The 27,478-nt window shown below is 40.4% G+C and overlaps 1 protein-coding gene across 1 annotated transcript; it reads left to right on the plus strand.

Annotated features, from left to right (window-relative positions):
• The first annotated feature begins 985 nt into the window (after positions 1 to 985).
• Positions 986 to 26,199, plus strand: LOC144459895 (protein NLRC3-like). The gene is made up of 9 exons (XM_078164698.1): positions 986 to 1,023; positions 2,720 to 2,869; positions 3,878 to 3,982; positions 4,662 to 4,708; positions 13,424 to 15,224; positions 16,138 to 16,314; positions 22,137 to 22,310; positions 23,302 to 23,475; positions 25,572 to 26,199. The coding sequence occupies exons 2-9, from the start codon at positions 2,739 to 2,741 to the stop codon at positions 25,579 to 25,581; spliced, it is 2,619 nt and encodes an 872-aa protein (XP_078020824.1). The 5' UTR covers positions 986 to 1,023; positions 2,720 to 2,738; the 3' UTR covers positions 25,582 to 26,199.
• Positions 26,200 to 27,478: the final 1,279 nt, after the last annotated feature.

Below are 27,478 nucleotides of genomic sequence, written 5' to 3' on the forward strand. Positions count from 1 at the left end.
TAGATTTGGTTTATTAAAGATGAAAGCAAAGCAACAGAGTCAATAAGATAAGCAGAGCAGAAACATCAGAAGGGTCAGACCACTGTGTTTAACTATATATCTTTAAACGTTACAGTTTCAGCTGAAAATGACAACAGAAATCAACAAGTCTGCTGATGTCACAGATCTCTGCAGATGTAAACTATTTACAGTTTTCTACCTGGAAGTGATTGTTGTTGTTTGTACAATGTCACAGTGATTCGGCCTGTATGGGTACATTTTCTGTTCCAGATCTGAGAACACTACAACAGAATAAAGATCATTTGGGTCTAAAACAAAGGCAGCAAATCAAATCAGGCTCCCAGTCATTGTCTATGGAGCAGCTCCAGACTTTATACTTGATGACATCACACGTTTGAGACATACTCCTCTGGTTTCAGGCTTTGAGAGAGAGCAGCTCATGTTCACAAACACTGATTGAACTTTCCAAGGCCATGGAAATAACATATTGGAATTCTTAATTTAGTCGGTGTTCCCCTTTAAGGTGAGGGTAAGGGGCGAGGGCAGGAGTGTCCAAACTGTTTTGAATGGAGGCCAGATTAGATCATGTGAAAATACCTGTGGGCCAGCTGCTTCTCACATCATATGAGTTACTAAATAAATCAATAAATAATCACATACAAATGAGAAACACAACAGTTTTCCATCTTTTTGTGCAAAAGTGTTCAACGTGTCCCCGTTTGCGAAAGTGGCGGCTCTCGCTGTTAGACTTTATGCTTCTTTGCTGTGGCTGTGTCAGCTACCAAGCAGGAAATGTCTGCTGTTAGGGAACAGAGGCAGCCTGGCTGTTGTTGTGTTGATTTCTGACGTTAATGCACCAAAATAATAATAATCCTAATAACAGAGACTGTTGAGGAGTCCCAAAGCTCGACTCTCAGCAGAGTCTCAAGTCTCTGTGTTACTCTCAATAAATAATTTCCCATGAGTCAAAGGGGGGAAGGTGCCAACAGAGCAGTGAGAGGAAGACAGGTCGTGTGAGACACGGTGAGTGTTGATGTTTATTCATTGTTTAGTGTGTTCTAGGGGAGAGTAGGGTTGGTTGGGTCAGTGCCACATCTTCACAGCTTCATCATCACACTTGCTTTTACCACCACCATCATCTGACGCTGTTTTTACAACCAGGCTTTTCCTGTTAAACACGAGGCCTGCGCGCAGCTACGGATCTGCGCACTCCGGTGCTTTGGGCGCGCTCTTGTGTCAACTCTTTGAATGTGCGTCACAGTGAAAAGCTCTAGAACCGCGAGCAGCGGCACTTTATAGACACACAGAGAGAAAAGGGGGACTCTGCCGAGGGATTGTGGCGCAGTTTTGTTGGATAGGAAGATGTTGAGTGTACAGTCAGCTCTCCCTGCTCTTTGTTACACTGAGTTTTGGTTAGATTTTAATAAATCAATCTATCAGAATTAAAACAACTGGAGACTGAGAACAAACTGTTATATGAGTCTGATTATATTTGAATAAATCACCATCATATCTGACAGGATGTGAGTGTTTCTGTGACTTCCTGTACAGACTGAAGGCTGCTGGAAACTGTCAGACTTGACCGCAGCTTTTTGTCACCGCCTCCTGCTGCAGCTCTGATCTCGTCTACTCTCCAGGCGACGCGCACTTCATCTCCAACGAACCTATTGACAAAAGCTGCGGTCAAGTCTGACAGTTTCCTGAAGACATCTTATATCCAAAAGGTCAAAGGTCAACTTCACTGTGACATCATCATGTTCTGCATAAAACACTTCTCTGGTCATTATTAAACGTCATATCTCAGGAACAGAAGGGGAGACATTTGGTCAGAGACTGAGTTGGTGACACTGATCTTGAAACTGTGCTGATTGTATAGATCTTCTGTGTGTGAAGCTTCCATGTTTTCACAGACATGGATGTAAACTGTAAGTCCAGCTTATATATATTTAAAGCCCAGCCCAGAACACGGTGTCCCAACTGTCCCAGGGAGTCAGAACTTTGGGAAAATGCACTCCTTGTACATTTAACAAAACTGTGCCTTTCACGTTTGGGTTGGGCTCTAAAAACCTGATCAATAGTTAGCAGACGCCTGTATCTGTTCAGAGATCAAATTATTTTCATTATTTTGGCCTGAGACACCACCTATCCCCCATTTACAATGCGGCCCTTGCTGCTGTACCTAAGAGATTGAACAACAAAGACTGCCCGAAACTAATCTCAAGTGGCTCAAAGAAACTCAACGACAGTCGTCCACTGGTAACCACACATCATGCCTAACGACTGTTGCTCACTAGTGTGACTCACCTGATCCAAACAATGGTCCAGTGAAACTCCACTAACGAAGTATTATCTTATGAGGGTGGTGGGTGTACACCTCCACAGAGGTTAAAAACCTGAGTCTTACTCCACTGTTTGTCAGACTAGTGAGGACTAGTCAGACTGATGCGTTGAGAACTGATGAAGCCGCTTGGATAAGAGGCGAAACGTCTTCTAGACAAAATCAAAGTCCAGTTGCCTACGATTTAATTGTTGCCAGAATATTTTCATTACTATTCAAGTAGTCTGTGAGTAATCAAAGGTTATTTAGTGTCAATACAAAAGTGTCCCAACTGACCCCGCTCTCCCCTACTGTATGTCATAACAATACCCAGCCAATATGTCATCATGTCCTATAAATAAGAAGTTACTGACTTCATCACACTGTGTATGTGTGTTACAGTTTTCTCAGATTTGGGAAGATGGATGATTTGGAGGCAGACGGGGACAGATCAGAGTCTCCAGTGTCCAGCTGTCAGCTGTCTATGAAGAGTGACCGCAGTAAACCTCTTCCTCTAAACTTCAGTAATGAAGCTGGACCCTCAGACACAAAGTAAGAGACTGTTTCTACTGTAAACTGACCTGAAGACAAAACTGCGTTTCTTTTTTTTTTTTCTTTTTTTCATATTTCAAAGGACTACTTTAATTTTTGGGGTGGACTTTTATTTCATAATTTCACATTTATTTCCAGCGCTCTTTATGTTCATTTCTAATCTTCAAATGAATGGGGCGTGGTCAACTCAGAGTCAGACCGAAGTTTCTGTCAAGTTTGACCAGTAGCTTGGAGTCTAGCTATATGGAGCACTGGATCTGGTGATATACTGTTCAGACCACTGATGAAACAAGAATGAGCTAACTAGAGCACCCTGTGGTCCCTCTGCCTCACTCCACACCTCTAAGAGACTAAGTTAACTGGGAGAACAGCAGACGAGCTTTTGAGATAACCATGCCCTCATTGATTTGAATATAGAATGCTCCAGGAGTGAGTCCAAAAACATTAGTGAGCATTTTAGCACCCCTGGTTCCCTCATCTTGAAGTCAGTGTTTTTTTTTAGTAGGTTTTTGGTTAGATGTCAATAAAATATAATAAAATAAGGTCTGTGGTTAACACAAGTGAAAGAGGCTCTCATGTTTTGTTCTATGGCATAAAATGTGTTAGTAGAAGTTAGTTTAAGCTTTGATGTGTTTAAAAATAAACGGTTGCTAACAAGTGGCTAAATGAGCCCACTGATAATCATCGTGCCGAACACCGCTTTACAGTTAACTTCTGTGCCTAAAAACATGGGATATATATATATATATATATATATATATATATATATATATATATATATATATATATATATATACATATATATATATACATATCAATTCCACATTTTTTTAGGATACTTTTATGTCACAATGTCATATTTATTTTGAAGCTCTTTTATTTCCACTGAGTTCCATGTCTTTCAGTAGGTGGGCACAGAAGTTAGTGTTAGCCTTGTTCCCTTGTATATAACACCTCTGGTCTTTACAAGGACTAATAATATGTGTCAAACATTTGTTGTTTCCACAGACAGAGAGCAGAGTCTCCAGTGTCCAGCTGTCTGTCTATGAAGAGTGACCAGTCCAAAGATTATCTTCTAAACTTCAGTAATGAAGCTGGACCCTCAGACACAAAGTAAGAGACTGTTTCTACTGTAAATTGACCTGAAGACAAAACTGCGTTTCTTTTTTTTTTCTTTTTTTCATATTTCAAAGGACTACTTTAATTTTTGGGGTGGACTTTTATTTCATAATTCCACATTTATTTCAATCTCTTTATAACCATTTCTAATCTTCAAATGAATGGGGCGTGGTCAACTCAGAGTCAGACCGAAGTTTCTGTCAAGTTTGACCAGTAGCTTGGAGTCTAGCTATATGGAGCACTGGATCTGGTGATATACTGTTCAGACCACTGATGAAACAAGAATGAGCTAACTAGAGCACTTTGTGGTCCCTCTGCCTCACTCCACACCGCTAAGAGACTAAGTTAACTGGGAGAACAGCAGACGAGCTTTTGAGATAACCATGCCCTCGTTGATTTGAATATAGAATGCTCCAGCGTCAGCCTTGTTCCCTTGTATATAACACCTCTAGTCTTTACAAGGACTAATAATATGTGTCAAACATTTGTTGTTTCCACAGACAGAGAGCAGAGTCTCCAGTGTCCAGCTGTCTGTCTATGAGTGACTGGTGGCTCAGGAAAATACTCAAGAGGTTTTCATCATTTTAATTGCCAGTGTTCATGTGTTAATATATTTAATAATTTTCAGCACGTTTTGCAGGACGAGATCTAAATAATGTGTTCATCTCCACAGAGAGAAGAAGAGGAGTCATGTTTCTGTGGAGGAGCAGCCGTCCTGCTGTAAGACTGTACATTTGTCTGTTGATGTCATCATATCTGAAAACAGGATTCTTCTTGGTTTATTTGTGTTGTACAGCACAGAAATTAAACTTTAAAAATGTATTTATTGCTATAGTCTAAGACAGTCCAAAAGTAGTGGTAAAATAAACAACTGTCCTCCAAATCCAGAAGCTAGAGTGCTTAAACTCTAATTTGTGATGTCATAGGATGTAAAGTCTGGATCTGCTCCACAGACAATGAATGTTGAAAGATGCTCTAGACGACACTGAGAGCACCCAGAGGAATGTTTTGGTTATCATAGCTTTTGGTACACAGCGGCTACCGTTGTTGCGATTCGCGTTTGAAATAGTGAGGTGCCAGAGTGCGCTATCCGTTTGAATGCAATATTCGATTTCAGCGTTAGATGGGAGAAATTTCTACACACTGTGTGAGAGTAGGTGTTACTGTGATGATCTGGAGAATGCAAGGATGAGGTTGATCACAGAGTTCTTTCTTAATGCACATTTATTACGAGCTCAGATCAACAAGGGCTACATGCAGAAGCTATGTGTGAAACATGAACAGAGAGAGACACAGCCTATATACTAGGATGGTAGCATGTGTGCTGTTACCCACATGGTGCTTTGCCAAATTTTACTTGGCCTTAGGCCAACTAAAATTAGTCTAACTTGGAGCTGTCCTGGCGGAACATGATCCTCAGGGGTTCCTTGACCGAGTATCCACTGGTCAGTGAAGATGGAGAATAGAATAGAATATGCCTTTATTGTCATTGTATAAGTACTACAACGAAATTACAGGGGGCTCATCACAGTGGCATAGCAACATACACACATACACATACACATAATGCACAAAGAAAAAGAAAAAAAAAGAATAAATAGAAACATTAAGTGTCAAGTGCATGTTTAAAGCAATATAATAAAACCAGTAGGATAAAAACATTATTGTACAGTCCCTATTTATATTGTACAGTAAAAATACATATGAACACTGTGGCTTTAAAAGTATCAGTGAAAGAGCCGATTACTATGAGAGGCCCTTTGAGACATAATTCATACTTGGTTTCACATGTAACATCATACTCTTATACATACACCACTAACTCTCACACAAACACTACTATACTCTCTTATATTTATCATCATGTTTTCTTTTCTTTATGCTCATACTCTTAGTGTAACAGAGGATAATATTATATGTATGTAAGTATGATAGTATGTACATGAAAGTAACAGTATATGTAAAACAAAGTTCTAATATATGTATGAGAGAATAATATTATATTTGAAACAGAATAATAGCATATGTAAGAGAAATTAGTTGTACATGTGAATGCAAATAATCATGTGTAAGGAACAAAATGACAGTGAATGTAAGACAGAATGATAGGGTGTGTGAATGAGAATAGTTGTTTGTGTGAGAGAGTTTGACTGGAACGGAAGGGAGTTTGATTGAAACGGAAATAAGACTGAATTCTCAGTTCCTGATTGGTTATTTTTGATGAAGCGAGAAGAAGGCCCGCCTTCCCAATCATAATATGAGAAGATGACAGACCTTGAGCAACTCAGTGAAGCTGTCGGCCTCTGACTGTCCACACAGGCTTCTGAGCAGAGCGGAGCGCCCGCGGAGGCTCGCGCACTGCAGCGCTTCAATTCGGCGTCTGGTCTATTTTTCACGCGAGCGCTTCTGTCAAGCTGGATAGAGCGGATCGTACCAAACAGGAAGTCGGACAGAGAAAGACGAGAGAATCCGGCCAATTTTCAAAATAAAATAACAGCACGCACTGTGGAACGTGAGGAGAAAATACCCTGTTTATAATTTAAAATAACACAACAATGCATAACCGAACTCATTTTTCAATACCCTGATCACTTCATTACAATTTTAATTTCGTGTCACTGAGCCTACAGCCATAAATAAAATGGTGAGAACAATATGCCCTATTCATTCAGTGTGTGGACAGTCAAGGATACCGATTGAAAACTGCCTCCACTGCTGGGCGCTGCACTTTGGTTCCACGTCCGGTGTGTCCAGGCCATGAAGCGCTGCAGTGCGCGAGCCTCCGCAGGCGCTCCGCTCTGCTCAGCGGCCTGTGTGGACAGTCTGAGGCCAACAGCTTCACCTAGTTGCTCAAGGTCCGCCATCTTCTGATATTATGATTGGGAAGGCGGGCCTTCTTCTCGCTTCATCAAAAATTACCAATCAGGAACTGAGAATTCAAACTTATTTCGGTTTCAATCAAACTCCCTTCCGTTAGGCTGACCAAACGTCCTCTTTTGCCCGGACATGTCCACTTTTCACGTCCCCTCCGGGGCGTCCGGGGAGTTTTTATAAACTGGTGATAATGTCCGGTTTTCCGTGTGTTTGTGTGTTAGACTGCGGCACGGGCCGCATATTTCTGTCCGAACCCGAACCGAGCCCGACATTACTTAATGACCAAAGCACTGAGTTTGTGTCACACAGTTGTTGCGGTTACAGGCTATTTAACAGGCCGGGCGTGCTCTGCGGAGAGGGAGACCTCTGTGTTTGAGAGGGGAGCGGGAGGCGGGAGGTCCGATGCTTCCAGCGAGAGGAGAGGGAGACATAAAACAAAATAAGATAAAATAGGAAAAACCTGTCTCCCTCTTTTATTTTATTTTCAACATTTAATCAAGGCGGAGGCGGGCGGCTGGAGGTTCGAGACTTCCAGCAAGGAGAGAGGTAGAAACAAACAGCCAGTGTGTGTGTGTGTGTGTGTGTGTGTGTGTGTGTGTGTGTTATGTTCAGGTGTTGTCACGTAAATAACAGTGCCCAAGCAATAAACAGGACAGACAATAGGATTTTATTTATTTTCACACTACATTTTCACTGAAATCTGACCGAATCCGACCCGAGCCCGAATACAATTTATAGCTACATTTCTGACCAAACCCGCCTGACCCGTCGGGTACCGTTGGGCTCGGATCGCCACACTCTGTGTATGTGTCCCCTATTGGGGCCTATCTGAGTTTCTGTCTTTGAGAGATATTAGAGAATTTTCTATCCATATGTATAAATTTTAAATATATTAAAATTATAAGGCATCTATGAGTAAACTGCGAGTATCATTTAAGTAGGCTATGTCATGGCCGGCCGAGTGTCCTCTTTTTAGGAAATCAAAATATGGTCACCCTACCTTCCGTTTCAGTCAAACTCTCTCACACAAACAACTATTCTCATTCACACACCCTATCATTCTGTCTTACATTCACTGTCATTTTGTTCCTTACACATGATTATTTGCATTCACATGTACAACTAATTTCTCTTACATATGCTATTATTCTGTTTCAAATATAATATTATTCTCTCATACATATATTAGAACTTTGTTTTACATATACTGTTACTTTCATGTACATACTATCATACTTACATACATATAATATCCTCTGTTACACTAAGAGTATGAGCATAAAGAAAAGAAAACATGATGATAAATATAAGAGAGTATAGTAGTGTTTGTGTGAGAGTTTAGTGGTGTATGTATAAGAGTATGATTGTGCATGTAAGAGGGTATAGTAGTGTTTGTGTGAGAGTATAGTGGTGTATGTATAAGAGTATGATTGTGTATGTAAGAGGGTATAGTAGTGTTTGTGTAAGAGTATGGTGGTGTATGTATAAGAGTATGATGTTACATGTGAAACTAAGTATGAATTATGTCTCAAAGGGCCTCTCATAGATTACAGCGGAGCTTAGTACTACGGTCTTGATTATTTTTGTTGTTTGTTGTTGTTTGATACCTGGTCTTGGTACCAATCCCCACCTGGGCACTCTTAGACTGCCTCTGTGCTAGATTTGGCCTATGGGCCAATAACTGAATAGGCCTGTCCTATGACATCACAAGTTTGAGACTTACTTCTCTGGTTTCTGGCTTTCAAAGAGAGGAGCTCATGTTTACAAGTATCGATTTAACTTTTCAAGATGGTGGAAATAAGATAATGTCATTCTTATTTTAGGTGGTGTTCTGCTTTAAAGACTGCATAAAAATAATCACATTCAATTTCAATCAATCAATTTTATTTATAAAGCCCAATATCACAAATCACAGTTTGCCTCACAGGGCTTTACAGCATACAACATCCCTCTGTCCTTTGGACCCTCGCAACAGATAAGGAAAAAACCCCTTTAACGGGGAAAAAAACAGTAGAAACCTCAGGAAGAGCAACTGAGGAGGGATCCCTCTTCCAGGACGGACAGACGTGCAATAGATGTCGTACAGAACAGATCAGCATAATAAATTAACAGTAATCCGTATGACACAATGAGACAGAAAGAGAGAGAGACAGAGACAGAGACAGAGAGATGCAGGACAGACGGTAATGACAGTAGCTTACAACATTAATGAAAGTAATCATATTATAGTTATAGTTTTTATTTTATTTTATTTATTTATTTAACCTTTATTTACCCAGGCAAGCAATTAAGAACAAATTCTTATTTACAAATGCAGCCTGAACCAAAGAGCAAAGGCTCTCTGGAGGGAAAGGGGGAGTGGATGCTAAAAATAAAAAATAAAGTTATATAAAATAGACAATAAACAATTAATAAACAATTAATAAATACAATACAATAAAGGTGATAAACAGTACAAACATGACAAGTAGGCCTACTCAACAGGTGCAAGAGTCAACTATAATTTGTTGCAAATTTTGTTTAAAGACTATGAGTGATGTGAGGACGGTAAGTTTGAGGGTGTTTTGAATGGTGTTCCAGTCATTAGCTGCAGCAAAGCGGAAAGTGTTGCGTCCAAAGACTGTGCGGGCTTTGGGGATAGAGAGTTTAATGAGTTTACTGGACCTTAAATTGAGGGCAGAGTGGGAGAGGTGCAGGAGGGAGGAGAGGTAGGGAGGTGTCATACCAAGTATGGTTTTGTAAATGAGCTGAAGCCAGTGGCGGAGTCGTCTGGTGTGGAGGGATGTCCAGTCTACTAGGTTGTATAAGTCACAGTGGTGAGTACTGAAATGTGCACCTGTGGCAAAACGGATAGCAGAGTGGTGGAGAGGGTCCAATTTACTGAGGGTAGAGTGAGATGCCATCCTGTAGATGGTGTCGCCAAAGTCAAATATGGGCAGGATGGACATTTTGACAAGTGTGTGTCTGGCTAAACAGGTGATAGTTCTGGCTACTGTGGTACAATATGTTGAAAGTATGTATTAATATCTGATAGTGTTCATATGTGACAATAATCATATGTGTATAATAACAGTAGAAGTATGACTAATGATAACAGCAGCAGCAGGAGGCATCTGGCAGGACCACGGCAGCAGCACAACCACACACGTCACGCTGTCCAGGCACCGCTGAGATATGAGTTAACCTGAGAGACAGTGGAGCACAAAGGCTCCGGAGAAGAAGCCGAGTTAGTGACATCCAGAATGGCCGAGTTAGCAAGATGCAGTAATAGAATACGAGAGAGAGAGAGAGAAGGAGAGAAGGTGCCCGGTGTATTATAGGGGGTCCTCCGGCAGACTAGGCCTAAGTCAGGGGCTGGTACAGGGCAAGCCTGAGCCAGCCCTAACTATAAGCTTTATCAAAGAGGAAAGTCTTCAGTTTAGTCTTAAATGTGGAGACGGTGTCTGCCTCCCGGACCGTAACAGGAAGATGATTCCACAGGAGAGGAGCCAGATAGCTGAAGGCTCTGGCTCCTGATCTACTTTTGGAGACTTTAGGGACCACGAGTAACCCTGCATTCTCAGAGCGCAGTGTTCTGGTGGGATAATAAGGCACTATGAGCTCTCTAAGATATGACGGAGCTTGACCATTTAGAGCTTTATAAGTTAACAGTAGGATTTTAAATTCACTTCTAGATTTTACAGGGAGCCAGTGTAGAGAAGCTAAAACAGGAGAAATATGATCTCGTTTCTTAGTTCCTGTTAGTACACGTGCTGCTGCATTCTGAATTAGCTGGAGAGTTTTTAAGGACTTACTAGAGCTACCTGATAATAGAGAGTTACAGTAATCCAGCCTTGAGGTAACAAAAGCGTGGACCAATTTTTCTGCATCTTTTCGGGTCAGGATAGGCCTAATTTTCGCAATATTACACAGATGAAAAAATACAGTCCGTGAGATTTGTCTTACATAAGAATTAAAGGACGAATCTTGATCAAATGTTACTCTGAGGTTTCTTACGGTAGTGCTAGAGGCCAGAACAATGCCATCTAGAGAAACTATGTCATCAGATAAAGAGTCTCTGAGTTGTTTGGGGCTAAGAACAATAACTTCAGTTTTGTCTGAATTTAACATCAGGAAATTGGTGCTCATCCAGGTTTTTATGTCTTTAAGGCAGTTATGGAGTTTAGTTAATTGATTACTTTCTTCTGGCTTCATAGCTAAATACAACTGTCATCATCTGCATAGCAATGGAAATTTACAGAGTGATTTCTAATGATGTTACCTAAAGGAAGCATATATAGAGTAAATAGGATTGGTCCGAGCACAGAACCTTGTGGAACTCCAAAACAAACTTTAGTACGTAAGAATGATTCATTATGAACGTGAACAAACTGAAAACGATCAGATAAATAAGATTTAAACCAGCTCAGTGCAGAACCTTTTAGGCCAATTAAGTGTTCCCGTCTCTGTGGCAGAATTTGATGGTCAATTGTGTCAAACGCCACACTAAGATCTAATAAAACAAGTACAGAGACAAGTCCTTTGTCTGAAGCAGTCAGAAGGTCATTTGTAATTTTAACTAGTGCTGTCTCAGTGCTATGATGCACTCTAAATCCTGACTGAAATTCCTCAAATAAATTATTATCATGGAGAAAATCACACAGCTGGTCTGCGACTACTTTCTCAAGGATCTTTGAAAGAAAGGGAAGATTAGATGTTGGTCTATAGTTTGCTAACCCCTCTGGCTCCAGGGTGGGCTTTTTTAGGATAGGTTCAATTACAGCTACCTTAAAAGACTGTGGTACATAGCCTGTTAATAAGGATATATTGATCATGTCTAATAAGTGAGTGTTAACTAAAGGTAAGACTTCCTTGAGTAGCCTAGTTGGGATGGGGTCTAAGAGACACGTTGATGATTTAGATGAAGAAATCACTGCGGTCAATTCTTGAAGAGAAATTGGGGAGAAGCAATCTAAATATATGTTAGGTCTTACAGCTGTGTTTGAGGGCAGATAGGTACTATCTGAGGACAGGAGGTCATGAATTTTGCCTCTAATAGTTTATAATAGTTTTGTAATTAAAAAAGCTCATAAAATCATGACTGCTAAGGGCTAAAGGAATACAAGGCTCAATAGAGCTTTGACTCTCAGTCAAAAAAACAGAAAAGAAATCTGGGGTTGTTCTTGTTTTCTTCTATTAATGCTGAGTAATAGTTTGCTCTGGCATTGTGGAGGCCCCTCTTATACGTTTTGGTTAATCGCCAATTCCTTTCAAATTTTCGTGATATTTGTTGGGTTTGAGAGTTATACCAAGGAGCGAACTTTCTTTGCTTTGTCAACTTCTTTTTAAGAGGAGCTACAGAGTCGAGTGTTGTTCGCAGCGAGCCTACGGTGCTATCGACAAGATGATCAATTCGGGAGAGGTTAAAGTCGGTACGGGAAACCTCTGTTACCGAAGGACATGGTATTAAATTTAACGACGGAGGAATCATTTCCTTAAATTTAAAATAATGAGTGGGTTCATGTACACCCTGACTGAAGCCAATGGAGTCTAATAATGAGATAAACGCGGTAGCCAGGGAGTCATTATCAACGTCAACATGAATGTTAAAATCGCCTACAATAATAACTTTATCTGATTTAAGAACTAAACTGGATAAAAACTCTGAGAATTCAGATACAAATTCAGAATATGGGCCAGGAGCACGGTACACTATAACAAATAAAAGTGGCTGCGAGGTTTTCCAGGTCGGATGTAAAAGACTAAGAATGAGGCTTTCAAATGAATTATAATCTAGTTTAGGTTTAGGGCTGATTAACAGACTAGAGTTAAAAATGGCTGCAACTCCCCCCCCTCGGCCGCTGCCTCGAGGAATGTGGGTATTATTATGACTGGGAGGAGTGGACTCATTGAGACTGACATATTCATCTGGACACAGCCAGGTTTCAGTGAGGCTGAGTAAATCAATATGATTATCTGATATTAATTCGTTTACTAACACTGCTTTAGATGATAGAGACCTGATATTTAACAGTCTGCATTTAATTCTCCTGTTTTTTCTTTCTGTCACAGAAGAGGTTTTAATTTTTATGAGGTTGTTATGCACAACTCCTCTTTGTTTAATTTTAGATGTAGATGATTTAGGTGGTCGGGGGACAGACACCGTTTGTATAAAACTGTGGGTGGGTAACTGCACTAGAAGCTCAGAGAAGCGTGGAAGACTTCGACTTTGAGTCCTGGTCTCAACTCTGGGTTGTCAGGGTTTTGAATTACTAATAAACTTGGCCAAGTTTCTAGATATGTGAGCAGCTCCATCCAAAGTGGGATGAATGCCGTCTCTCCTAATAAGACCAGGTTTTCCCCAGAAAGTTTGCCAATTATTAACAAAACCCACATCGTTTGCTGGACACCACCTGGACAGCCAGCGATTAAATGATGACATGCGGCTAAACATGTCATCAGTGGTCAGACATTAACATGCTTTATTTATTTTTCTTTTTTAATGTGTTACTTGTTTTAATGTTGATCATGAAAATAATCAGATTCCAGATTTATTTCTTTAGTCTGACATTTTTCCTTCTCTTTCAGCAGACAGTGGTCTGCAGGAGGTTTTAGATGAACATAAGATCAGTCTGAGGAGGAGATGTGAACGTGTGACTGAAGGAAGTGATGAAACAGGAAGTGAAACCCTCCTCAACAGGATCTACACTGAGCTCTACATCACAGAGGGACAGAGTGAAGAGGTTAATACCCAACATGAGGTGAAGCAGCTTGAGAGAGCTTCTAAGATGAAGACCCTCCATGAAACTCCAATCAAGTGTCACGACATCTTTAAAGCCTTACCTGACCAACAGAAACACATCAGAGTGGTTCTGACCAACGGCGTCGCTGGCGTTGGAAAAACCTTCACAGTGCAGAAGTTCACTCTGGACTGGGCCGAGGGTTTGGAAAACCAAGATGTCAGTCTGGTGATTCTGCTTTCGTTCAGGGAGCTGAACTTGATCAGAGATGAGAAGTTCAGTCTTCTCACTCTGCTCCGTGTTTTCCATCCAACATTACAGAAGGTCACAGCAGAGGAGCTCGCTGTCTGTAAAGTTCTGTTCATCTTTGACGGCCTGGATGAAAGCAGACTGTCTCTGGATTTCCACAACAATGAGGTTGTGACTGATGTCACACACAAGTCATCAGTCAACGTGCTGTTGACAAACCTCATCAAGGGGAAGCTGCTTCCCTCGGCTCTGGTCTGGATAACTTCCCGACCTGCAGCAGCCAATCAGATCCCTCCTGCATGTGTTGACAGGGTAACAGAAGTACGAGGCTTCACTGACGCCCAGAAGGAGGAGTACTTCAGGAGGAGAGTCAGTGATGAAGAGCGGTCCAGCAGAATCATCTCACACATGAAGACATCCAGGAGCCTCCACATCATGTGTATAATCCCAGTCTTCTGCTGGATAACTGCTACAGTTCTGGATCACATGTTGACTACAGAGCAGAGAGGAGAGCTGCCCAAGACCCTGACTGACCTGTACTCACACTTCCTGCTGGTTCAGACAAAGAGGAAGAAGCACAAGTATGATGAGGGACATGAGACCAGTCCACAGGAGCTGACGGAGGCTGACAGGGACGTTCTTCTGAAGCTGGGGAGGCTGGCGTTTGAACATCTGGAGAAAGGAAACATCATGTTCTACCAAGAAGACCTGGAGCGGTGTGGTCTTGATGTCACAGAGGCCTCGGTGTACTCAGGAGTTTGTACAGAGATCTTCAAAAGAGAGTCTGTGATCTTCCAGAAAACAGTCTACTGCTTCGTTCATCTGAGCGTTCAGGAGTTTCTGGCTGCAGTCTACCTGTTCCACTGTTTCACCAACAGGAACACAAAGGTACTGGAGGACTTCCTGGGGAGAGACGAGGATAATTACAGATCCCTGGATGTCTTCTTACAGAGAGCCATGAAGAAATCCCTCCAAAGTAAAAATGGTCACCTAGATCTGTTTGTCCGCTTCCTTCATGGCCTCTCTCTGGAGTCCAACCAGAGACTGTTAGGAGGCCTTTTGGGTCGGACAGACAACAGTCTAGAAATCATCCAGAGAGCCATCAACATCCTGAAGAAGATGAACACAAGCAAGATCTCTCCTGACAGAAGCATCAACATCTTCCACTGTCTGCTGGAGATGAACGACCTCTCAGTACATCAGGAGATCCAAGAGTTAATGAAGTCAGAGAACAGATCAGAGAATAAACTCTCAGAGATCCACTGCTCAGCTCTGGCCTACATGCTGCAGATGTCAGAGGAGGTTCTGGATGAGTTGGACCTGAAGAAATACAACACAACAAACGCCGGACGACGGAGACTGATTCCAGCTGTGAGGAACTGCAGAAAGGCTCGGTAAGTCCAGATGTGATGTAGATTAGTAGTTCAATTCTTCAAATATACACACTATGAAATTCTTATTATTCATAAAATGTTATGCGCAAATTAAGAAGCTTTGAGGTCAGCCAGTGCACTTAAACAGAGTATATCAATCTTTAATTGAAAGTATTCTCTGTTTTGACATTGTGTCCTAGTTCGGAAACCTGACTGTTAAAAACAAGGCAACAATTTCTAAAATAGTCAAACTGGGTAAGAACTGATCGGATATCGGTGGTCAAAGGTCAAGATCACTGTGACCTCACAAAATATGTTTTTGGCCATAACTCAAGAATTCATTCACTAATTATGACAAAACTTCACACTAATGTCTAACAGGATAAAATAATGAAGTGATGAGATTTTATATCCAAAAGGTCAAAGGTCAACTTCACTGTGACATCATCATGTTCTGCATAAAACACTTCTCTGGTCATTATTAAACGTCATATCTCAGGAACAGAAGGGGAGACATTTGGTCAGAGACTGAGTTGGTGACACTGATCTTGAAACTGTGCTGATTGTATAGATCTTCTGTGCTGTCGGGTTGAAGATGTGTGTGAAGCGTCTGTGTTTTAGAATAAGTAGCTTCTTTGCAGCAACATCCATATTTGAATCATTGTCTACTGTCATGAACACATATGAGTCTGGACAGACATGGATGTAAACTGTAAGTGTAACTTGACTGGTGAAGCATACGACCACAAGGCAGTAATTCTGGTCATGAATCAGCTTTTAATTAGTTTGAATTCTTTGTGTTCTTTTTTTATTCTTAACTATTTTCAGTCCATCAAAACAGGATATTTCAAACTGTTTTATCATCAAATCCATAAAGTAAATATAAAGTGTCTCTTTGACAATAACAGATTTTGTAATATATGTGTCATGTCAGATTTACTTCATGTGAAATCTCAGAGACTGACTGTGAAGTCGTGGCCTCAGCTCTGAAGTCCAACCCCTCCCATCTGAGAGAGCTGGACCTGCGGTACAATTACGACCTGCAGGATTCAGCAGTGAAGCAGCTGTGTGCTGGACTGGAGAGTCCAAACTGTAGACTGGAGACTCTGAGGTCAGTTCACTTGCTTATGTAGGTGTTTGTTTGTTTGTTTTTGGATATATATAATATAAATCCTTTACTGAGGTTATAAAGCTTTCAGTGTTTTCAGAAATGTTGTGTCTTTCCAAATGGCTGAACAGTTGGTTATGAAAGGCAGAGAAATGATGATTTAGAACATTTAGACACCATCAAGTTTGAGATTTATCCAAACAGAATTTAAGATTCCTGAGGTTCTGAGGTTTCTTTGTTTTCATGTTAACGTCACATAATCATTTGAAGTCACAGACCTTTAGACTGCAACAATAAGCAAATAAATAGTCTGCACTGGAAACATCTTGGACTTTAAGGACAGGTTGATATTCTTTCACACTCACACGCCCATTAGGACTGCACCATTAATGATCTGGATTCATACGTCTATGTGATCTCATTTCTAAATGACAAGCATTCACTGGCTCCTGTTTCCCTATGCATCCATGTGTTGACTGATGTGCTGTGGAACAATGCCAGTTGCTATCAAGTGTTTCCTCTATCAGTGGGATCCCCCACCCCCCTGAAAGAAAGCAAATATTTTATTGATGTTATTTACCTTGTTTATGTGCACTGCTTTGATTTGAGCTCAGTGTGAGAGTCTTTACTGTGTTTTCCTGTTGCTGGGCTGCGTTTCTCTCCCTCCTCCTCGACCCACACAGGTGATGTTACTTGAGTTAACAGCCTCTGGTTACATCACTGTAAGTGGAATAAAATCTTCCAAACGTGTCATTTCTTATTGTAATCCACCTAAAACCAAAGACAGACACATGTGGACTCCAAACTAGTGGAGCTGAAGCTGACAGGCTCCGCCCCCTCCAGTAAGCATGTGTTGAGGGTTAACTCGTGTCTGTGCAGCAGCCCAGAGTTTTTGTTGTGTCTTGTAAAAGCTGTTACCTTACCTACTTTGAATTCATTTCACTAAATTTCACCTTTCTGGCAATAGCTCAATTAATGTAGTGGGTGTATACAGACCGCCGTCAGCCATCTCCAGTTCAGTTTCTGATTTAGCTGATCTTATTTCTCAGCTTAACAGCTCAGAGATGCTGGTCTCAGGTGACCTCAACCTCAACTGGTTGTCAAATTACTCAAACAATCTTAAGGACTTGTGCGACAATCTTAATCTTGTACAGGTTATAAATGAGCCAACCAGACCTAATTTAAAGGATCCTTCTAAATCTCCATTAATTGACCTAATTTTGTGTAGTAGGATGGACAAAGTTACTGCTTCTGTAGTTTTTGGTCCTGGCATGAGTTATCATTGTCCTAAAGCCTGTGTCAGAAGTACCAGACTCGGGAAATCAAAAGCTGGGACTGTATCAAAAGAAATTCTAAAAATTTTAATGAACAAGACTTCCTTCAGGACATTGTTGACAGCAACATACATCATACTTCTGAACTATTAAATGTAGAACAGGCTTTTAAATATACTTTTCAAATTCACTGCTTACTATCATCGACAAACATGCACCCTTTAAAAAGCTTAGGATAAAAAACAGAACTCTCAATGCCGTTTAAGGCAAGAGACAAAGCATGGGCTTTGGCAAGGCACACTGGTAAGACAGCACATTGGCTGACAGCTAAGAAATAAATGCTCTTCGTCAGTGAGAAAAAAAACAAACAAATTATTATATAGATTTAGTCTCCAGCTCTTTTACAAACCCATCAAAATTCTGGAAAGCTGTTAATGTAAACAAAAGTAACCATTCTTCCTCCATCCCTTTATATATCACATCTAGTATTTGCTTCATAGATAATCCAGAACAGATTTGCTATGCCTTTAACACCCATTTTGCTACTGCTTGAAATCAATTTGCTATCCTCCATCCTGGTTCTGCTTTGAGTAATCAGCCACTGCCTCATGTACCCTTCTCAAACCCTACCTCTCAGTTTAGTTTGCAGGCCTTTACTTCCTCTGCAGTTAGGAAGGCGCTAAAATCTATAGACTATAAAAACAACCTGGGAGGATGAACTTCATCCTTACTTCTTAAAACTATGTGCTCCATTAATTGCTGAATAAGTTACATATCTGTTTAATCTGTCCATTTCAACAGGGGTTTTTCCCCAGGCTTGGAAGACCACACATGTAATCCCATTGCACAAGAATGGAGATAAAACAGATATTAATAACTACTAACCCATTTCCAAACTTTCCTGTCTTTCCAAACCTCTGGAATCGTCAGTCAAAAATCACTATAGTACTATCACTGCAGTCACCTCTGTTACAAATGATATTATCTCCTCCTTGGACAAAGGGAAATATTGTGCTGCACTGTTTGTAGACTTGACAAAAGCATTTGATACCGTTGACCATTCTTTGCTCCTTCAGAGGTTAAGTGAAGTTGGTTTAATTCTGAGTCTTGCAAATGGTTCCAGGACTACCTGTCACAGAGGCAGCAATGTTTTGTCTAAGGTAATAATCGTTCTAATTACCTGACATTGTCAAAAGGAGTTCCTCAAGGTTCAATACTGGGTCCTGTTTTATTTACAATATATATCAATAATATTACATCCACCATCACAAATTGTAATGCCCATCTTTTCGCTGATGATACAGTTCTGTACTGCTCTGCTAACACCATACTTTCAGATATTCAAACCCTTCAGCAAGCTTTTGATCAATTACAACATACTCTGTTTCACTTGAAACTGGTTCTGGTGCTCAGAGACATTAAACCATGCAGGGGATGTTTTATGCTCAAAGACAAAAGGAGACTTTAGTTTTGTTTTTGTTTTTCTATTATAAGAGACTGAGGTTTACATCCAGAACTTTAATATATGTTATATGTAAGTCAAGAACTTTTATATGTTCTATGTTAATGTCATCTGTTTCAAGCCCTGTGTAGTGTGTATCCATCTATCTATCTGCATCTCTAATCTCACAAACTACTGGACCATTCAGCCTCATATTTTGTATGACATTTATGACTGTATGTTCAATGATCTCTCGTGGTGGATAGGAAACTTTGGTCTCAATTTGAAATGAAGCATCTACAGATTAATTCCATACAGGATATCTTATGATCCATTAAAGTTGGTCACGATACAAGATGATTTAGTCCTGTGTTTTTGTTGTTGTTTTTTATCTTAGCCACCATCTTGACTGTAAGGAAGTCAGGAGGGACAACTCAAATGGTCACAGCTGAGCAGCATGTGTTGTTGTCTAGATTCAAAGCTGTAATGCAATCGCCTGGCAGAGGTCTGCACTCTACTGAGTGCACTTTGTAGTTGATGTCTGTAATCATTCCTTTTGTCCATACTGTCTGTGAAGCAGTCCCTTTATAACCTGACTCCAGTGTTACCAGATGGAGGACAAAATCCACAGTCTTGTTCTGTGTAAAAGTTCAGTTTAAACTAATATGAGGCTTCAGACATCTGAGTTACAGTCAGTATTTAGTGTTTGACAGTGTTTTTCTTGTTGAGCTGCAGAGGAGGAACAGTAACTCAAAGAGGGAGTTTGGTGCTAAACAGTCTGTAACTTTGGTCCACACCCTCTTGATTTGGATAACTCAGACTGCTGAAGCTTCATATTAGTTTCATCTGAACTTATGAAGACATTTCTTACAGTGTAGCTGAGTTAAGAAGAGACCACTTCACACTCAGTATGGACAGGAGGAATATTTACTGCCACCAATAACTCTTTTAATGTGCATGTGGCTGTTGAACAAACTTGAACAAATGTGTCCCTCTCCTTTTTATGCCATATACAAATACAGTATGAAGGTCATGTAAGAAATGAATGAATGAACAGTTTTTAGTCCAACATGTCTGATTTGATATTGATCCTCTAAATACAGACTTGACTGAGATCAGCAGCATGTTGTTAATCTGTGTTGATATGAATAGGTGAATGAATGTTGTGGTGACATTTGGATGATGTCTGTAGAAGGCTGACATCATGATGATCCACAATAACACAATGACAAAGTCACTCTACTCAGTTTAGGGCAAAGCTCATTGATCAGGACATAGTAATGTTGAGCTACACATTTAACACCTGAACACATCTGATTGTTTTATTAATGATTTTTATCTACATCATTTATTCTTTATTCAGACTGAGTGACTGCAGGTTGTCAGAGATCAGCTGTGTTTCACTGGCCTCAGCTCTGAAGTCCAACCTCTCCCATCTGAGAGAGCTGGAGCTAAGCATCAACAAGCTGCAGGATTCAGGAGTAAAGCTGCTGTGTGATTTTCTGGAGAGTCCACACTGTAAACTGGAGACTCTGAGGTCAGACACCATTTTTTACTCCTGTGCTGAGATTATTATGATGTGAAAGTTGTGTTGACACTAAACTGCAGACATCAGGCTGATTTTATACTGATCCACAATGAAGTCTATTTGTCTTGTTCAGTGGTTTAATCCATTGACTGTGGCAGAGCAATGTGGAGCTAAAACCTTAAAGATAAACTCTGCAGGATCTTCCTTAAAAACAGTGTATAGACTCATACAGAAATAATCCCTCTCAATCATCACTTATGAGCCACTCTCAGTGTGTGCTGGTGTATTTATCTACAGAGACTCTGCCCTCTGCCTGTGTTTTCTTACTTCTGGGCGTGTACCCCCACAGCACTCAGGTGAGGTCAGGGCTTTATAAAAAGGTGGCGACCAGATGCCAGACTGTAAGCAGCAGGAATCAAAGAGATGCCATAAGATACAATGCCATAAGATACAAATATAATGAGAAGAACTGCCAAACAAGAATGAATCTGCGGTTGGCTTTGACTTTGAGTTTAGCTGGCAAGTGTGTAACCAACAATCCTGCATAGCATACTGTGAAACTTCAATGAAATCTTTGTCCCTTTAACTAGTCCAATAAGACTACACATTTTGACAAATAAACACGTGTCTCAATTAGAGGCCTGGTCTGCTTGCCAAGCAGTTCATTTCTGTTTTTTTTTTTAGAAGTTCTTCAGATGTATAAATCTGAGTTGCTGGCTACTTCAGATTAGGTGTCCATTCCTCAATTACCCAGTAAGTTATTCATATGCTTTTAGTCCATCCTCCAATCATAAGAATCAAAAGGTTTTTTTTAATAAAAATTAATCTAAGTTGTGAGTATTGTTTTAACAGGATAAAGTGGTGTTGTGTCAGTGTGCCAGGTCCTGTAATCCTCGAGTGCTGTAACTCTCCCTGATGCACTCTCTGTCAGAGCTACATAAAATGAAAGATTCATAATTGATATATTATCTGAATCCTAATTTTTATACAAGTAATATTCATACTAGTTTAAATAGTTTGATTGTATTTCCCATCTTTGCTGAGCAACAGTTTTACATGAAAGGAACTAAAGGCCTGTCCCATATAGACACCTGCTGCTTTCAGTAATTTAAGCAAATAATAGCTTGGCTACTAATTGAAGTTTTACGATAGCTTAAATTTAAGTCGAAAAATGAGTTGAAAATTCACTCCTAACCTTTAAACACTTGATTTCAACTTAAATTTACCCTCATGATTCTTTAAATAAGTGATTTGTGTTTGGCTGCACAACATGAGTTAGTGATGATGGAGCCACTGGTGGAGCTGGCAGAGTTTAAGAGGTGAAGTCACTACATCTTTATTGAAGTTGCAGCACGTTGTCAATGATATTTATGAGAGCTGTTTTTCACTTTTTGTATTTTCCAGTCTTTAACCTGCATCCTGTTGGGATCAGCACAATAACACAATGACAAAGTCACTCTACTCAGTTTAGGGCAAAGCTCATTGATCAGGACATAGTAATGTTGAGCGACACATTTAACACCTGAACACATCTGATTGTTTTATTAATGATTTGTATCTACATTATTTATTCTTTATTCAGACTGGAGAACTGCAGCTTGTCAGAGATCAGCTGTGTTTCTCTGGCCTCAGCTCTGAAGTCCAACCCCTCCCATCTGAGAGAGCTGGACCTGAGTGACAACAAGCTGCAGGATTCAGGAGTGAAGCAGCTGTGTGATTTTATGAAGAGTCCACACTGTAAACTGGAGACTGTGAGGTCAGACACCATTTTATGTGTTCATACCATTTATAGCCATGACCAGAGAATTATGTGTTTGGATGTCCGTCAACCCTTCTATCTGTCTCAGTCTTGTTAAAGCAATATCTCAAGAAAGCCTTGAGGAAATTTCCTCAAAATTGGCGCAAATGTCCACTTTGACTGAAGAATAAACTGATTTTAGCGGTCAAAACTCAAGGTCATGGTTTTTGGCCATAACTTAAGAATTCATTTGCTAATAATGTTAAAAAAAAATTCACACAAATGTCCAACAGAATAAATTGAAGTGATTTCTTTATCTATCCAAAAGGTCAACTTCATTGTGACATCATCATGTTCTCCAAAAACATTTTTCTGGCCATTATTCCACATCATATCTCAGGAACAGAAGGGGAGACATTTGGTCAGATACTGAACTGATGTGTTTGAAGCATCTATGTTTCCACAGACATGCATTTCAACTGTAACTGCAACTTGACTGGTTTGTGGAGGCTTACAACTCATGGTGGTAATTCTAGTTTACTCCTGTGCAGAGATTAATATGAAAGCTGTATTGGCTTTGAGTTTAAGATTCAACCATGCCTAAAAGATATATTGGAAATGTCTTTAGCTCACATTACCCCTAATTTATTGTGTCATATTTGGCACCTTTGGGATCTTAAGTCAACTTTTAAATCAGTTTCTGTTGGTTTTTATTTGTGTTTGGCTGCACAACATGAGTTAGTGATGATGGAGCCACTGGTGGAGCTGGCAATGTTTAAGAGGTGAAGTCACTACATCTTTATTGAAGTAGCAGCACGTTGTCAGTGATATTTATGAGAGCTGTTTTTCACTATGTTGCCGTTTTTAAATCTACATCATGTTGAGTTTTCAGTTTCTATTCTCTAAACTTGTACATTTTAAACCTTACTCAGCTCTGAACTGATTATCAAACATGAAATTATTTCAAGAACGAACATTGTTTTCTAAAGTGACATCATTCTTTATTCAGACTGAGGTGGTGCAGTTTGTCAAAGATCAGCTGTGTTTCTCTGGCAAAAGCTCTGAAGTCCAACCCCTCCCATCTGAGAGAGTTGGACCTGAGTCACAACAATCTGCAGGATTCAGATGTGAAGCTGCTGTGTGATCTGAAGGAGAGTCCACACTGTAAACTGGAGACTCTGAGGTCAGTAGAGGGTTGGAGTGGGTCCATGCTGGTTTCAGCAGTATTATATTAAGACAGTTAGTATCAGAGCAAAGATCCAGTACTTCCTGTAAACCTCAGACCTTCTCAGTGGCTCAAAGAGGGGAATGGTGACAGTCTTCAGGAGAGGACAGAGAGACAGACAGAGAGAACAGTCAGCCAATCAGATCAGAAAGAAGCTTGTTGAGATCATGTGTTTAAGTTGATGTGAAGACGACTGTTGTTGTGTTCATGTCTACAGGAAGTGAAGCTGGATTACAGCTGACAGCATCACAACATGTATAGAGACAGCTGTCCTCCTTCATCGAACTGTCACACCATCAAATCTGACCTTGATAACAGGGGACCTGTTATGCTTTCCTGTTTCTGTGTGTGTGTGTGTGTGTGTGTGTGTGTGTGTGTGTGTGTGTGTTTTATATAGCCTATAGTGTTACAATGAAGGATGTTGGTATTAAATGTGGCCAAAGTTTCAGATAATGAGGTAAATGTATGTAAAAGTAATCCCTGTGAACAAAAACCTCAGACTTCAGACTGTTGTGAATACCCTGTGTTCAACGGCTTTTTCTACTGAAGCTAAGACTTCTTTATATGGTCAACTGCTGTGTTTACATTACGTGGCGTTCACTGCTACATGTAGCTACATGCTAACTTCAGGGACTTCAGGGCTGGAACATCAGTTTTGTTTAGAAGCTTTTATTGATGATTGTTCACAGTAGAACGTGCTGATATTCTCTGTTACAGTCATTCATTGGCTGCAATGATGATGAAGAAATGCTGAGATATGGAAGACCTGGAGATGCTGACCAATCAGAGCAGAGTGGGCTTTTTTTGAAAGAGGTTTGAAGAGACAGGGACTAGAGCGGAGTGTTTCAGACAGAGGGTGAATACAGGTGTTCCAATGTAGACAGTGCGAGGAAATTAAAGTGTTTTTATGTCTCGACACCCACGATCGCTGTGACTAGAGGTATTACGTTTTTTTCTGATGGTTTGTTGGTACATTCATGTGATTTCTCAAGAATGCCATGAGTGAATTCTTCAGATTTGGAACAAACGTTCACTTGGACAATGAACTGATTAGAGATTGGTGGGCAAAGATCACTGCGGCCTCACAACACATCGTTTTGGCCATAACTCAAGAATGAATTCGCTATTTGTGACAAATCTTCACACTAATGTCTAACAGGATAAAATAATGAATGATGATATTTTACATTCAAAAGATCAAAGGTCAACTTCACTGTGACATCATCATGTTCTGCATAAAACACTTCTCTGGTCATTATTAAACGTCATATCTCAGGAACAGAAGGGGAGACATTTGGTCAGAGACTGAGTTGGTGACACTGATCTTGAAACTGTGCTGATTGTATAGATCTTCTGTGCTGTCGGGTTGAAGATGTGTGTGAAGCGTCTTTGTTTTAGAATAAGTAGCTTTGTTACAGCAGCGTCCATATTAAAAGCATTGTCAGCTGTCATGACTTCATATGAGACTGGACAGACATGGATGTAAACTGTAAGTGTAACTTGACTGGTTGGTGAGGCATACAGATCAGTCTGACTGAAGCCTACAAATCACTGGCTCTTATTTTATAGAACCATCATTACATTTAGTAACCATGTGTTCTTTATACAGAGCAGAACCTCTGCTGAAGTCCAGTAATCACAGCTGATGTGTTGCTGTTCAGTCTTTGGATGAACGTGTAGAACATTTAACATGATATATCTGTCCATCAGTCATTTGTTCTAACAGACTCAGTAAATCCATCATTAAAGTGAATCCCTCTGTTTGTGCAGCCATGATGCGTTCAGGACTCTCAGCAGTTTATTTACACTGTGTACTTGAGTGAAATCTGCAGAGTAAACAGACTTGATGCCCAAAGTCTCTGCAGGTCTGTGAGCTTCCAGCTCAGTGTGTTCACTCCAACACGTTAACATGAGAGCTGGAAGGAAGCTGACTACGCTACACAGCCGCTCCACTCTGCTCTGAACAGGAAGTCCCTACTGGTCTTTATACTGGATGTGCTGCATCACTGACTGACAGCTGCTTTATAACTTCTCTTGTCTTCTTCTCTCATCAGCTGGAAGTAAACTGCAGTTTGATAAACAGGACGGTGGACGTGTTGAGAGGATCAGCTGTGTCCTGATGATCCAGAGGAAGACTCTGACTGGACCGTGTTACTGGGAGGTAGAGTGGAGAGGAGAGCTTCATCCAGCAGTGACTGACAGGAATCACAGGTGGAGATGACTCTCAGTGCTGCAGCCTGAACTGCTCTGAGATCAACTCCACTGTCAGACACAATGTGAAGTCCACCATCATCCCTGTGTGTTCCTCTGATCTGACAGTATCATCATCAGTGTATCAATGACTGCTCTGTCCTCCTGCACTGAAACTCCTCCTCTCCTTCTGCTCTGCACTCAACCTCCTCCTCCACCCTCCACCTGGACCTCACCTGAATCTGAGTGCAGATTTTTACTGTTAATGACGACATGGGGTCGGACTGGGAACAAAATTCGTCCCTGGCAATTTTCCACATTTTACAGTTGTCCTTTATCCATTTCATTTGTATTTTAGACTCAACTCTGCTCTTTCTGTCTTTATTTCATTTGTTTATTTCTGCTTGACCTCTGACACCACATGGACAAAACCACTTGAAGGGGTGGGGGGAGATGATGACAGTCCGTACCAGGACGACTGTGATTGGTTTTAAAGAAACAAAAGCAATCCACAGTGTTTTCCTCCCATATATATGTATATATATATGTATATATATATATATATATATATATCAGAAACATAATAGATGATTGCAGACCTTTCTCTGGTGCTGACACAGCACTGTGTAGATAGATCTGGCTCTGTGAGACTGCCACACTGTGGAAAGATGGAGAACTGATGTTCATTTTCTTGTTCTCCTGTATCTCAGAGGTTGATGTCAGAGTGCACAAGTCTGCATGTACGTTGAATCATTCTCATCAGAGTCAGATTATATTTCTGTAAACGTCTTCTTTATTCTTCTGTATGTTCAGGTTATTTCATATGAATCATTCTATTCTGTAACTGACTGCAGCAGAAACCAGTGTGTTGACACAATAAATCAATGAGTGGGGGCTGTAATAAAATGTCAGAGCCTCCACCTGCATGAAATTGTAAGTGAAATGCTTTTTTGTTGTGTCATGAAGAGAAATGATGAATAACAATGTTTTTATTATTCCACATGTTTCTCAGTTGATTCAATCCAGAGGACTCTGAAGACCTGCTCGTTTGGGCCCCAGTAAAGGAGGGAGGGCCACACAGAAAGCTTAAGTTCTCATGCACTGTTTGAACATGTACTTATGAAAATGAATGTACCACAATTTGATTTTGGTGGTAGATGTATCAAAAAACACAAGACTATTCATCACATGACTTTCCCTTAAGAGAGTGGTGTTTGGTACTTTGTGAAACCAAGTCAGCTTTGAGTTATTTTAAGGTATATTGTTGCCATGTTTTTGTTTTGTTTCTTCCTTAACTTAGCCACATCAACTTTACCTGCCTAAACCTAACCTATGTAACTTTCTTTATGTACATAATGTCATCTGCGAGTTGCTGTGCTCTTGAGATATCATACAAACCATTGTGTGTGCAATCACTGCATGAGGATATGTTGGTGTTAGTTCGTTTCTGTCATAACAAATCTGCAGCTCTGTTTTCCCTGCAATAATCATCTTAAAGTTCATTGTCTCTGCAAGCCTACACATATGATAGGTTGGCACAATTGACTTTTGACAAGATTATAGTAGCTTCTTTCTTTGTTATGTGTGTTAATGTGGTGATTTATTTACGTAATTCTGTAAAAGGAATAAAAAGAAAACTCTGTAAAAGACAAAGATAATGTATCTGCTGTGGCTTCATCTCTAGACACTCACCAGGAAGGGGAGGCTCTTAGCTTCGTACTTCGGTTGTATTTCAGTCTCATGTTCAGTCAGCAGCAAGAAAACATGGAGG

This window comes from Epinephelus lanceolatus, chromosome 22, assembly GCF_041903045.1.
Source record: "Epinephelus lanceolatus isolate andai-2023 chromosome 22, ASM4190304v1, whole genome shotgun sequence".
Classification (NCBI taxonomy): Eukaryota; Metazoa; Chordata; class Actinopteri; order Perciformes; family Serranidae; genus Epinephelus; species Epinephelus lanceolatus.

Excerpts from the sequence above, each read along its gene's own strand:
- LOC144459895 (XM_078164698.1), top strand. The coding sequence starts at position 2,739 with ATGGATGATTTGGAGGCAGACGGGGACAGATCAGAGTCTCCAGTGTCC. Across the intron at positions 3,983-4,661 it reads GCTGGACCCTCAGACACAAA|AGAGAAGAAGAGGAGTCATG; the intron begins GTAAGAGACTGT and ends TCATCTCCACAG. Across the intron at positions 15,225-16,137 it reads AGGAACTGCAGAAAGGCTCG|ATTTACTTCATGTGAAATCT; the intron begins GTAAGTCCAGAT and ends GTGTCATGTCAG.